Source organism: Triplophysa dalaica, chromosome 2 (assembly GCF_015846415.1).
Source record: "Triplophysa dalaica isolate WHDGS20190420 chromosome 2, ASM1584641v1, whole genome shotgun sequence".
NCBI lineage: Eukaryota > Metazoa > Chordata > Actinopteri > Cypriniformes > Nemacheilidae > Triplophysa > Triplophysa dalaica.
This window is the reverse complement of record NC_079543.1, coordinates 15841152-15856418: the sequence shown is the minus strand read 5'-3', so window position 1 is coordinate 15856418 and position 15267 is coordinate 15841152. Positions and strand designations below refer to the sequence as shown.

Here is a 15267-nt window from a genome sequence, read left to right as displayed (position 1 = left end):
TCAACAGTCCCGCCCATGGTTATCTGGTAAATTACATAGATTTAAGTGAATTAAAATTCAGCCAATCACAAGTGACTGTCATGAGGCAAGTCGTCTTTCGTGTTCACTTTCATCTTCAAACAGATGGAAGCGGGAACGATGCACAGCGCATTGTAGCAGCGGTGACTAAAATTGAGGGGATTAGCACTGATAAATAAAGGTGTATATATACATGGCATGCGTCAGAAATAAGATGTTATAGTGCCGATAATGTATGCTAATAGTACGTGGAGATAAGGCCACTATTTATGGTCCAAACCTGGGTTTTAAAGTGAAAGTGAAGAACGGTGTCATCACTATAGCAATCAATTCTTATGTGTCCTTTTTAATGGATTACACTTCTATCGCAGTACTTATGTGATCGTTTAGTAAGAAAAATAGACACATACTGGGCTTAAAAAGAGCGTTTTAATAGCTGTATAGCAGTTAAAATCGTAACAATAAAGTTTCATGTTATTTTTATGAATAAGTTTCCTATTTAATATATATATAAACTCAGCAAAAAAAGAAACGTCCCTTTTTCAGGACTGTGTATTTCAACAATAATGTTGTAAAAATCCAAATAACTTTACAGATCTTCAATGTAAAGGGTTTAAACAATGTTTTCCATGCATGTTCAATTAACCATAATCAATTAATTAACATGCACCTGTGGAATGGTCGTTAAGACCTTAACAGCTTACAGAGAGTAGGCATTTAAGGTCACAGTTCTAAAAACGCAGGCAACTAAAGAGACTTGTCTACCGACTGTGAAAAACACCCAAAGAAAGATGCCCAGGGTCCCTGCTCATCTGCGTGAACGTGCATTAGGCATGCTGCAGGGAGGCATGAGGACTGCCGATGTGGCTAGGGCAATAAATTGCCATGTCCGCACTGTGAGACGCCTAAGACAGCGCTACAGGGAGACAGGAAGGACAGCTGATCATCCTCGTGGTGGAAGACCACGTGTAACAACACCTGCACAGGATCGGTACATCCGAATATCACACCTTCGTGACAGGTACAGGATGGCCACAAAAACTGCCCGAGTCACACCAGGAACACACAATCCCTCCATCAGTGCTCAGACTGTCCGCAATAGGCTGAGAGAGGCTGGATTGAGGGCTTGTAGGCCTGTTGTATGGCAGGTCCTTACCAGACATCACCAGCAACAACGCCGCCTATGGGCACAAACCCACCTTCGCTGGACCAGACATGAGTGGCAAAAAGTGCTCTTCACTGATGAGTCACGGTTTTGTCTCACCAGGGGTGATGGAAGGATTCGTTTTTATCGTCGAAGGAATGAGCGTTACACCGAGGCCTGTACCCTGGAGCGGGATCGATTTGCAGGTGGGGGGTCCGTCATGGTCTGGGGCGGTATATCACATCACCATCGGACTGAGCTTGTTGTCATTGCAGGCAATCTCAATGCCTTGCTGTACAGGGAAGACATCCTCCTCCCTCATGTGGGACCCTTTATGCATGCTCATCCGGACATGATCCTCCAGCAGGACAATGCCACCAGCCATACTGCTCGTTCTGTGCGTGAGTTTCTGCATGACAGCAATGTCAGTGTTCTGCCATGGCCAGCGAAGAGCCCGGATCTCAATCCCATTGAGCCCGTATGGGACCTGTTGGATCGCAGGGTGAGGGCTAGGGCTATTCCCTCCAGAAATGTCCAGGAACTTGCAAGTGGCTTGGTGGAAGAGTGGGGTAACATCTCACAGCAAGAACTGACAAATCGTGTCCAGTCCATGAGGAGGAGATGCACTGCAGTACTTCAAGCAGCTGGTGGCCACACCAGATACTGACTGGTACTTTTGATTTTTAGTCTACCTTCATTCAGGGACACATTATTCTATTTCTGTTAGTCACATGTCTGTGAAACATTTTTAGTTTATGTCTAATGGTGTTGACTCTTTTAGTGTTCATACAAATATTTACACATATTAAGTTTACTGAAAATAAAATCAGTTGAAAGTCAGAGGACATTTCTTTTTTTGCTGAGTTTATATATATATTATCTGGTGAATGCAACTTCGGTGAATTAAAGTCCTAATGCCCTGAAAATCTGTACATTGTTTAATTGTGTGTGTGTCCCTGTACCCCCACTTTGTGACACGCACAACATTTACACCTTTTAAAAAAATGTTAGTGATTTTTTTTTACTACATCAAAATCTGAAATGTAACATTACAACAGAAAGCAGGTGCCCCTTAACTACAGTAGCCCAATTGTTAAAAATACTTGATGGAAAATAGTTGTTTTTTGTGTTCTATTCTACAAAAGTGTCATGTTAATGTGGAATTCTTGTAAAATAGTATATTGTAAATTTGCTGAGTTTCATTCTTATAAAATCTTTTAATATATAGATCTTTTAATAAGTGTATTCTTGCGTGTCGGTGGGCACCTCTGGGGCTGTTGCCCAGGGGCGTCTTAATACGCCTCTGCCTTGAGCTATTTTGAGGAGACAGCAAATTTACACTGTTATACAAGCTGTACACTCACTACTTTACAATACTTTTCAGTGTTGTCAAATGAAAAGATATAATAAAATATTTACAAAAATGTGTGGGGTGTACTCACTTCTGTGAGATACTGAAGCTCAAACACTTTATCTACACCAGACACGACCGGCGTCAAGTGTGGACAAAATGTAAAAAGTTCTAATGCGTTCTATTGTCTTTTACGCTGTAATTCAGCCAACAAATCTGGAGCTACCTAACAACTGTAGTTCTAAAAATTGTATCAATACAAATCTTTGTTTACACAATGTTTTATTCTGTTTTTAAATGCAGTGTCTTCAGCGGTCAGCGTCTGGGGAGATTACCCTGCAGTATCTGGGCACTTCAGTAAGTCTTTAAATACTACAATCAGATCTCCATTTTGTTGAGTATTAATTCCGTACACTCTTAAAAAGGATGTTTTAATTATTAACACATTGTTTGGTGTTATGCTATATTACATATCATGTCAAGAAAAAGTATGTGAAACTTCTGGAACTTCATGGTTTTCTAAATAAATTTGTCCTAAAATGTGATCTGATCTTCATCGAAGTCAAGGGTATTGACCAACATAATGTGTCTAAAAATTATAACACAAAAAAATCTGATCTTTCATGTCTTTATTGAACACACTCATTCAACATTCAATATGGCAGTGGAAAAAGTAAGTGAACCCTTAGAATTAATAACTGGTTGACCTCCCCTTGGCAGCAATAACCTCAATCAGGCGCTTCCTGTAGCTGTTGATCAGACCTGCACATTGTTGATGAAGAATTTTAGACGTCTCATGTGTATGGCCCTCTTCAAGTCAATCCATAGCATATCCATTGGGTTGAGGTCTGGGCTCTGACTTGGCCACTCAAAAAGGCCGATTTTGTTTTTCTGAGGCCATTCTGTTGTGGACCTGCTCCGGTGTTTTGGGTCGTTGTCCTGTTGCATCACCCACCTTCTACACAGTTTAAGCTGACATACAGACATTCTCAAATTATCCTGAAGAATTGTCTGATATACTTGGCAATTCATCTACCCCTCAAAGATTCCAAGCTGGCCAGGCCCTGATGCAGCAAAGCAGGCCCAAACCAATGACGTTTCCTCCACCATACTTCACAGTTGGGATGATGTTTTCATGATGATATGCCATGGCCTTTCTACGCCAGATGTAGTGCTGTGAGTTTTTTCATAATAGTTCAATCTTAGTTTTATCAGTCCACAAAACATTTTACCAAAACCGCTTTGGAATGTCACTGTGCTCTTTTGCAAACTTCATGGGTGCAGCAATGTTCTTTTTAGTAAGCAGTGGCTTCCTTCGTGGTGTCCTGCCGTGGATACCCTGCTTGTTCAGTGTTTAACGTATTGTAGACTCATGAACAGAGATGTTAGCAAGTTCCATTGACGCCTTCAAATCTTTGGCTGTCATTCGTACCCTTGACTTAGATGAAGATCAGATCACATCTTATGACAAATTTATTCAGAAAACCTTGAAATTCGAAATGGTATGTATGGTATGTATATGTATATATGTATGGTAACAGTGTGCATATTTAAAGGCAAACTGTGCTCATGTTTATATTTCCAAACAGTTGGTGACAGTGACGGGGGTAGGGAATATAATATTTTGTTTGTACATAACAAAACTCTTTACATCTATGAAGAGTCCATGTAAACAATCTGTGCGTGGGGGGCTGGGGGCTGATGTAAGCTTGTCTTCTGGTATAATGGAGTATAATTCTTTCCTTTCTTGTTTGTATTGTCCCATACAGATTTTAGTATTTAGTTTGGGGTATCTGTGCACTAATTGTGCACTCTTCCTGACTGTATGTTTGTTTTTGTTCAGTTTAAGTTGCGTGTGCTGAGTAAACTGGCAGCATCACTCAGTAAGCACATGCCAGAGAAGATTCCAGAAGACACCAGTAGCATCCTTCGCTCTCCCATGCCAGGATCTGTTGTGGCTGTGTCTGTTAAACCAGGAGATAGGGTAAGTAATGAAAACTAATTGCTAATTACAGCTGACCTGTAGAACAAATTGCTCTCTTAAGTGCTTGATGTACATAAGTATGTAAGCATGTACATAAAATATACATAAAACAATTGCAGAGGTAAAAAAACAAACGCAAACGGGACAAAGTGTTTTTACAGTTTGGAAACATTTAGGCCCAGTATTAAAGACAGTGCTTAGTTTAAACCAGGACTAAACCTTAGTGAAATTAGGATATATAATTCTCTTTTATAAAAATGGCTTAGAAAAAAACAAGACTGATATGCATCTCGAGACAAAACAATGGTGCTGAATTTTTTTAAAGAGTAACTATTCTTAAAATAGCACTCATGCAGTGTACATTGCTGCTGTGTGTGAATTTAAGCATTTTGCCAAGTTGTAATGACGAAAGTGAACAAATAAAGAAAATCACTGGCTTGGGAAGAAAGAGTCGACTTTGAATCACGCGAACGAGTCGTCTGTCAGTTCACTAATTTCAGTTCTGTGTCAGATTTGCGTCACTCCGTGTAATGCCAGCCTATGTTCCATTTGTGACACAACATGCGGAGACCAGTCACAGCTGACTAGACCATCTGACCAATCAGATAAGAGTAGGCTGACAGAAAAGAGGGGATTAGACGGATGAATCGCTGAAAGAATCATTTGAGAGTCGGTGAGTAAGGTAATTATAACTGCCTATTATTAGAAAATGAAAATCTTTATACACCGTATGAACATACATTTGTTGTTGTACACTACATAAACCAAAGTAGGACCTTAAAATCACAATAAATTTACTCTTTAAGATATGACAGGGCAAGTTATTTCAGGTAAGACAAATATTCATTTTAGACTGGGACTAGCTTTAAACCTTGTCTGTGAAACCGGACAATAAAGTTCCTCCTTCCCTACCTCACAGTGGTTTGGTCCATTGCTCCTTTCCCTATTTATCTCACCTATTCAACACACATAAGTTCTGAGTTAGGGAATGAAGTACTGTTTAGTTGAAGTAACGTAGGCTGTCAAGAGAATTTTATTAACTTTAAACATTAAATGAGTTGATTTTATTGAATATAGTTGATGCTGACTGAGTCAGTAATTAATAGCTGTATTAATTACCCATTGATTTTTCATGGGTCTTATATTTTTGCGATTATAACGTTACCTTGCCCATTTGGTAGCTTGTTGCACCATAGCTTTTGTAAAGTCACACACCACAACTAACATGCCGTTAAGCCTACATTACTTCCCATACATTGATTTATTTGTGGCAATTAGCCACAATATTAACGTAAATAGCCATCCCCCCTTGCCATTCAGGTTCTGTCACACACGGCCGCACACCAAAAAATTGTGACGTTGTGCAGCTTATTTAGCATTAAAGGCGCACAAAATTCGTTCAATCGGAAAAGTTTGCCTGTTTTGCCCCGTGAAGTCTTGCATTCAATTCAACATGTTCAACTCTCTTATTTCATATTTAAAAGATCTTCGTGACCGCTAAGGCCGAAGCATTATAAAAATAATGTCAAAATGAAGAGACGTGCAAAGGTAAACAGGTTGCCTTTAAACACGTGAAAATGACGAAACTACAATTAATTTAAATTACTTAAAATTAAAAAACAATGAGTTATTAATAAAGTTTCACAAGGAAGTGCTGTAGTTTATGATGTGTGCTGGCTAGGCCTAGGATTAATAATCATTCCATGCTAAATCTACATAAATTTGCCAGTCGTGCTACAGTTTCGTTAAACGAATATACTAGCAATTCGTTTTACAGCATTAGAATCTTATATTATGCACTATATATAGTGCATTCAAGACCATTTAGCAACTCACGATCAAGTCACTTTGGCTACATAAACTTTCCAATTAAATGTTCTTAATGTTAAATGAAAGAAAAAAAATCACATTTGATACTCCGATTGTTGTCGATAGTCCATACTTTGTCATTTGATTTTGGACATTTTATCTTGCTTTTAGATTTATTTTTAGTTGTGCGTAATTTTGTTGTTTTGTTTTTACATTAGAATACAAAAAAAGACTTTGACAAAAGCTGTGTTTGCACAAAGGGGGAAGTTTTGACTTCTGAAACCTACAGTTGGGTCATTCCTTGTTAAATCAACCAAGTTTTGAAAACATCCCCTCCTCCTTAAAGGAATAAAAGGTAGTCAACCAGAATGTCTTTCACTACACGTTTAGTGCCAGCGATGTGATACTAGTGCACGGAATCATTAAGTCATTATGATCAACGAGTTGTTTACGATCACAGGGGTTCGTATAGGCATTATTTTTTCTGCGAGTCAAAAAAATGCAAAACATATTCAAAATTGCAATGGATTAGCATTGAAAGGACATATAGAGGAGCTGACTGTTAATTTACTCATGTGCATGACATTATTTCTTGGGTAAAACATTAAAGATTTTAATGTGGAATTGGGGTCCATGTGCTTTCATAAAATGCAAGTCAACAGGTTGTCTGATTGCTACAAATTATCGTTTATAATGTTGTAAATAATGTTCAGTTTCTTACAAATCTTGTGATTTGCTTCATAATACATTAATACTGTATATCGTCAGAGGGCGCAGTGATTGCGTTTGTGTTGCCTGTGTTGGCTTTTGAACTTTCTAAGACATCGCATTCGCATTGTATAAATGACCAAAGCTTGCGAACCCAGAAAGACTTTCTGACAACAACAATCCGGTTTTAATCTTTCATTAGGGTTCGAGACCGTAGGGCTAGACACCTATTGTATTTGTATGTTTTATTCTTCTTCTTCCTATTGTTATTATTCTGCCATAAAACTGATCAGGGTTTGTATAGGCATAATTTTTTCTCAAATCCAAAAAGACTTTCTGACAACAACAATCCGGTTTTAATCTATCATTAGGATTCGAGCCCGTAGGGCTAGAAACCTATTGTATTTGTATGTTTTATTCTTCTTCTTTTTAGGGTTCGAGCCCGAAGGGCTAGAAACCTATTATATTTGTATGTTTTCTTCTTATTATTATTATACTTCTTCCCTAAAACTTATCGGGCAGCCCAAACCGTAAGACCGACAGTTGAGACTCTGTCAGATGGTAGTAGTCCTTGTCGCTGCTAAGATACACGGAGCCACCCATGTCGGACCCTTGGGGGCGCTACTGCGATGCCTAACGCGTTTGCGATCGTAACCCCTAAACCGTTTGTTGCACACCCAAGTGTTTTATATCAGTGTAATCATTGGCTCAAAACTTAAAAAAATGTATATCTCCGCTTTCATTTCCGGTATGCAATTTTTTCCGCTAATTTGCATTTTATGTAAAGATTAAAAAATTAACTAGTCCCTGGATTTTTACCCGATCGGAACCAAACCAATGCTGATGAATTCTTTGGATGTTGAATAGAAATAATTATAAAAAAAAGTAGAAATTTCGATCCCTGGTCACAAGGAGGCGCAAAAATGTCTGAACCGGAAGTAGCATATTTTTCTAAAATGGTCATAACTCGTGAACTGTTTGAGATCTCTTCATGGGGCTTGGAACATATGTGTAGACCCTCAATCCGGGATCAAGATAAAAATGCTTTGGCATTTGGCCACTAGGTGGCGCTATAATTTGAATGAACTAGAAAATGGCTAAAACTACGCAACCATTAGCCCGATCGACTTGATATATGGTATGGCATGTCTTTGTCTCATGACCATGAATACCATGAATACTTAAAAGGACATTGGTGTATCTCAAAAAACATGGCCACCAGTGTCCAATGAATTTTCAGCACACATTACACCGCATTATCGGAGGCCGATCAAAACGACACTCGCTGTGCTTATTCTTCATATGGTCCATAAGGTCTGTAAGAATTATTAACTTATTCAGCCACCGGGGGGTCGAAATAACACTTTAGGAGTGCTTAAACAATGGTGTATCACGTGACATTTGACATATACCCAATCTAATGGAATCATATGATAGCTGTCCTTATTCTGAGCAGCTTTGCCTCTGGAACCACTTCTCTCGATCAAAAGGTTTGTGAGTTATTCAGGGCTCTAGAGTGCGACCAATTTGGTCGCAAATGCGACCTTATTTTTTAATGGTGCGACTAAGAATAATCAGAGGTCGCACCGGTGCGACCAGCCATTCGAGGGAGAAAAAAAGTCTCCAACTCTGAAAGTCTCCCTGTGGTTCAACAACAGACACACATTAGGCCAATATCGTGGTCTAAACCAATCAGAGATATTGAAGGGCGGACCCCCCTTTGATTGGCCGTTGTCCAGATATTCCTTCACGTGTGAGTAACAGAGGTCGCGTTAACCAATGACAGATTTTTTTTACCAGTGACGGAAAAATCTGAAGGCCGTCCGTCATTTTGGAGGATTACAATGAGGGCAATTTGTAAATCCCCGTTTCCCTTCAACTTGAAATGCTCGGGAAGCGACCTGCGTGTTTTCACCTGTCATTGTTACCGACTGTGATGCGATCTTGGAAAACCTGTCAGATGTTGCGCGGGGACGCGGGCAAGACAAAAGTAAACCACATAACATGAAGAATGAAGGAGTATCAATGCACATTTCCCGCCAGTCCTGTGTTAACTATGGCATGCAAAGTTTTTTTATACAATGTTTTCGTGAGATGACAGAGCTCCCAGTCTGCAGCACCGAGAGTTATCCCCGGTACGCTGCTCACGCGAGCCGGACCGCTGTCGCAAAACATACAAGGGATGATCAAAAGTCCAGACGCAATGCACATGATAAACAACGTAAAAAATGCTTCACTGCTTATGAGTTTTTGGCCGTAATGTTTGATAGTTTTCTTGTGTAGTGATAAAGGCAGAGCTCTCATTCTTTAAGTGTGCGGTGCACCATTTTCCGTTCTTTCGTTTTATTCAAACGGTTTTGTACAATATATTTTATAGATTTTAACACTAGGAAATGTTTTTTTATTAAATTGTTAAGTCTCTTACCACTGTAAAGTGACTTTTGCTTGTGATACTGGACTGTTGTGCTTTTATTTTCATCACTTAACTTTAAACACGTTTTCTCCAAATTCCGTTCCCGAACATCATATCGATTCAGTTGACCTCAGCCATAACGTTTGTTACATACTCAAGGTATGAGCAAAATAAAAACTGATTTTGAAAGGGCTTAAATATGGTATCAGAAATTGTAATAGCCTATATAAATTTGCTCCATGTTTTGGGTTTTCCCAGATCTAATCACATATGTACATAAACATTAAAAGATTAAATATATACAGTTGAAAGAAAAGGTATGTGAACCCTTTGGGCTTACTTGGATTTCTTCATAAATTGGTCATAAAATGTGTTCTGATCTTCATCTAAGTCACAACAATAGAGAAACACAGTCTGCTTAAACTAATACCGCACAAACATTATACGTTTTCATGTTTTTATTGAACACAACATGTAAACATTCATTGTGCAGGGTGGAAAAAGTATGTGAAACCCTAGGCTAATGACTTCTCCAAGAGCTAATTGGAGCCAGTAGTCAGCCAACCTGGGGTCCAATCAATGTGATGAGATTGGATGTGTTGATTAAAGCTGGCCTGTCCATTAAGAAACACACACCAGTTTTGAGTTTGCTGTTCTGAAGAAGCGTTGTCTGATGTGAACCATGCCTCGCACAAAAGAGCTCTCAGAAGACCTACGATCAAGAATTGTTGACTTACATAAAGCTGGAAAGGGCTACAAAAGTATATCTAAAAGCCTTGATGTCCATGTGTCCACGGTAAGACAGATTGTCTTCAAATGGAGAAAGTTCAGCACTGTTGCTACACTCCCTAGGCGTGGTCGTCCTGTAAAGATGACTGCAAGAGCACAGCGCAGAACCCTCAATGAGGTGAAGAAGAATCCTAGAGTGTCAGCTAAACACTTGCAGAAATCTGTGGCACATGCTAACATTTTTGTTGACAAATCTACAATAAGGAAAACATTAAACAAGAATGGACTTCATGGGAGGACACCACGGAGGAAGCCACTGCTGTCCAAAAAAAACATTGTAGCACGTTTGAAGTTTGCAAAAGAGCACCTGGATGTTCCACAGCACTACTGGCAAAACATTCTGTAGACAGATGCAACCAAAATTGAGTTGTTTGGAAAGAACACACAACGCTATGTGTGGAGAACAAAAGGCACAGCACACCAACATCAAAACCTCATCCCAACTGTGAAATATGGTGGAGGGGGCATCATGGTTTTGGGCTGCTTTGCTGCCTCAGGCCCTGGACGGATTACTGTCATCGATGGAAAAATGAATTCCAAAGTTTATCAAGACATTTTGCAGGAAAACTTAAGACCATCTGTCCGCCAACTGAAGCTTAACAGAGGATGGACGATGCAACAGGACAACGACCCAAAGCATAGAAGTAAATCAACAACATAATGGCTTCAACAGAAGAAAATACGCCTTCTGGAGTGGCCCAGTCAGAGTCCTGACCTCAACTCGATTGAGATGCTGTGGCATGACCTCAAGAGAGCGATTCACACCAGACATCCCAAGAATATTGCTGATCTGAAACACGTTTGTAAAGAGGAATGGTCCAAAATTTCTCCTGACCGTTGTGCAAGTCTGATCTGCAACTATAGGAAACGTTTGGTTGAGGTTATTGCTGCCAAAGGAGGGTCAACCAGTTATTAAACCCAAAGGTTCACATACTTTTTCCACCCTGCACTATGAATGTTTAAATGTTGTGTTCAATAAAAACATGAAAACGTATAATGTTTGTGCGGTATTAGTTTAAGCAGACTGTGTTTCTCTATTGTTGTGACTTAGATGAAGATCAGAACACATTTTGTGACCAATTTATGAAGAAATCCAAGTAAGCCCAGAGGGCTGTAAATGAATATAAACAACAACAGCTTTATTGGGCATTCGGTTGTATTAAAAAACAACAAGTTCCGAGACGCAAGTACAGCGTGATGACGTCACGAACATACTTATTACCACCTAACGCCATCTTGCACCTTAGTGATGGGTAATAATAGATTATGACGGATTTTTTACCAGCCTGTCAGTTAAAATGACGGACAATAAAGAAGTGAAGCCAGGTTGTAAGTGAATCATTTACAAGTAAATTTTGCCTATATGGACATTTAATAAAATGTGAACATGTAAATGATTCACTTACAACCTGGCTTCACTTCTTTATTGTCCTTCATTTTAACTGACAGGCTGGTAAAAAATCCGTCATAATCTGTTTTTTAAAACTGATTTTTTACCAGCCTGTCAGATAAAATGACGGACAATAAAGAAGTGAAGCCAGGTTGTAAGTGAATCATTTACAAGTAAATTTAGCCTATATGGACATTTAAAAAAATGTGAACTCTTAAAACCAGTTTAATGCGTTAAATTCGATATTGTCGAAAATTTGGGTGCACCTAACTTTTGTGCTGGTGTACCTAAGTAAAAAGTGTTGCGCACCAGTGCAACCAGTGCAAAAAGTTAGTCTAGAGCCCTGTTATTGCAGATATCGTTTAAAAACTTTCTTCGCAGACTTGTCCCTGAGTTTTCGACAGATCGGAACCAAACCAATTCAGTTGACTTTTGTGAAGTGTGATAGTAGATTATTATTGAAAAAAAGTGTATTATAATATGACAGGTGACAAGCCATGCCCATAGCAACTAAACAGATTAGCTTAACAACCATTTACACAGACCTATATCTCTGAAGTTGAATATTGTAGAGATACAGGGGTTTGGCTCGTTTCACTTGTGGCTTAATGTGTTATCAATTGGCAGGTGCCATACCACACCCATTGCAACTAAACTGTTAACTTAGCAACCATCAAGCTAGACCTCTATCTCTGCAATAGAGCATCGTGGAAAAAAATCACAAATGTAAAAATGTCTGACTTCCTTTTGGGCGGTGCTATGCCAAGCGAAAGACTATTATGTTCATTTTGGAAAGAATATATGTACCAAATTTTGTGAGAATTAGATGAACTAATTGTGGAATAACCACAACGATAAACAGATAATGTTTTGAGTGTTGAGACAAAACAAATGGCCGCCATTAAGTTATCCTTTTAGATGTTTATTATTTTTTCAAAATGTTACATCACACATGTCTTTATTTTAGTAAAACAAAGTTTCAATGAATTTGCATGCAATCTCTTGGAGGAGTTCGAAAAAGTTTGTTAATAACAGCTTAAAAATGCTTTCTGTTGAGTAGAGCTAAATCAATCTAAAATATTAATTTTCAACAAATTTTCAGAGAATGAGATGAATTTAGGAGCAACCACAACGACAAACAGAATAGTTTCCTCTAAATCTGTGACTCGCGTCAATTTGAATATATCCTATGACACCATTTTTTCTGTTATAAAAAGATTCTGTCATTTTCGATGTTTCTAAATCATATATTTTTAAATGCAATTTTAAATGCAATTTTGATTTGCACAAAATCTGGTTTGTTACATTTACATAAGCCTGACCAAATGTTTTGGCTTTTCTTGTTCTTAGGTTGCAGAGGGGCAGGAGATCTGTGTGATTGAAGCCATGAAGATGCAGAATAGCATGACTGTGGCTAAAACTGGCAAAGTGAGTTCCCTCTCGCATCGGGGGAGGAGATATTTCAAGTGTTTTGGAGGCATAGAAATTTGGTGTAAATAAAAGTACTTTAATCTTACAATTTAATGTGAGAACCTGCTTTGTTGCCTCTTAAACGGCATGTGAAACTTTGTATTTTTGAAGCTTGAAATGAGAAAGGCAGTAGAAACTGTCATTGTATGCACAGAAAACTGATTTTTGTTTGTTTAAATTATCCATTTTGTTTGATTAGGAAATCATTAATTGCTCTGTAAATCCACAGTTCCTGTAAAGTATCTTTTTTCAGATGTGTGTTTAATAGGTCCTGTGATTTTGTTTGTTGTTTAGGTGAAAAGTGTGCATTGTAAAGCAGGAGATACAGTAGGAGAGGGAGATCTACTTGTTGAACTGGAGTAGACCAACGTGTCAAAACATCTTGCTTGTAAATTCGAAGAAGATCCTCTTATTTGTGTCATTATTTTCTTATTGTTATCTACACATATTAGTTAAATTTTCTTGAGATTTTGCAAGGTTTCATGGGAAATGTATAAAAACACAATCTTTTAAAAAAGCTCCTCTGACAAAAAAACAAAGTTTTCTATCTATATACAAACATCTAGTCTCAAAAAGCATTTATTCTGTATGTAACTAATCATGTATTTTTGTCTGCAAATGCATTACAATTCTTTATGAAATACACAAGCAGATGTCACTTAATTGATGACAGTTCTGGTGCGTTCGTTTTCTTTCTTTAGGCGTACTTAAAAAATCTATTTAATTTTGTTCAGAATTCTTTCATAATAAAACTGAATATTAGTAATGTCTGATAAATTTATTCCAAATTGTAGTCGACCGTGTGTCAGAAGAAAAGGCTCAGTTGCTTTTTCCTATTTTAGAAATAAATCAAACTAGATCTAAGATCTCTCTGTATTTGTTTCTTTTAAAAATAATAGTATTGGAACCTTGATTTTATTGAACACAATTCGTGGCAGAATATTCAATCTTCTTTTTTTCTCTCTCTCTTTAAAAGAGAAAAAAACATAAAAATAAACAAGCTTTTTGACAACCTTCACAAGTCACTTTTTTTTTTCAAAAGTAAAGTGAACGGATTGCGCAAATGTCAGTTGACCATAATCCTACTTAAATTGGGACTATTTTGGATTTTATATGGCAGAAGCTGTAGATTACCGCTTACTATTTAATAAATGTTGTTCAGTTTATTGATCAATTGAATCAGTTTGCTTCCCCAGACGTCAATATACCATCATGAGGTGCTTGATCATGGTTGTGTTGGATATACGGTCAGGTCCATAAATATTGGGACATCGACACAATTCTAACATTTTTGGCTCTATACACCACCACAATGGATTTAAAATGAAACGAACAAGATTTGCTTTAACTGCAGACTGTCAGCTTTAATTTGAGAGTATTTGCATCCAAATCAGGTGAACGGTGTAGGAATTACAACAGTTTGCATATGTGCCTCCCACTTATTAAGGGATCAAAAGTAATGGGACAATTGGCCTCTCAGCTGTTCCATGGCCAGGTGTTGTTTATTTCCTCACTATTCCAATTACAATGAGTAGATAAAAGGTCCAGAGTTCATTTCAAGTGTGCTATTTGCATTTAGAATCTGTTGCTGTCAACTGTCAAGATTAGATCTAAAGAGCTGTCACTATCAGTGAAGCAAGCCATCATTAGGCGGAAAAAACAAAACAAACCCATTGGAGAGATAGCAAAAACATTAGGCATGGCCAAAACAACTGTTTTGAACATTCATAAAAAGAAGGAACGCACCGGTGAGCTCAGCAACACCAAAAGACCCGGAAGACCACGGAAAACAACTGTGGTGGATGACAGAAAAATTCTTTCCCTGTTGAACACACCCTTCACAGCAGTTGGCCAGATCAAGAACACTCTCCAGGAGGTAGGTGCATGTGTGTCAAAGTCAACAATCAAGAGAAGACTTCTCCAGAGTGAATACAGAGGGTTCATCACAAGATGTAAACCATTGGTGAGCCTCAAAAACAGGAAGGCCAGATTGGAGTTTGCCAAACGACATCTAAAAAAGCCTTCACAGTTCTGGAGCAACATCCTATGGACAGATGAGACCAAGATCAACTTGTACCTGAGTGATGGGAAGAGAAAAGTATGGAGAAGGAAAGGAACTGCTCATGATCCTAAGCATGCCACCTCATCAGTGAAGCATGGTGGTGGTAGTGTCATGGCGTGGCCAAGTATG

The 15267-nt window shown here is 38.4% G+C and overlaps 1 protein-coding gene across 2 annotated transcripts in view; it reads left to right on the top strand.

Moving 5' to 3' along the window:
- pcca (propionyl-CoA carboxylase subunit alpha) overlaps positions 1-13842 on the top strand; it is a 105221-nt gene extending 91379 nt beyond the window's left edge. Inside the window, exons 20-23 of one of the 2 annotated variants that reach the window (XM_056764039.1) lie at positions 2817-2870; positions 4357-4497; positions 12957-13034; positions 13371-13842. In XM_056764039.1, coding sequence (XP_056620017.1) covers positions 2817-2870; positions 4357-4497; positions 12957-13034; positions 13371-13439 — 342 coding nt within the window. In that variant the 3' untranslated portion in view covers positions 13440-13842. Of the gene's footprint in view, positions 1-2816; positions 2871-4356; positions 4498-5008; positions 5176-12956; positions 13035-13370 lie in introns of those variants that run through there. The other variant, XM_056764050.1, reaches the window with a different exon arrangement.
- Positions 13843-15267: the final 1425 nt, after the last annotated feature.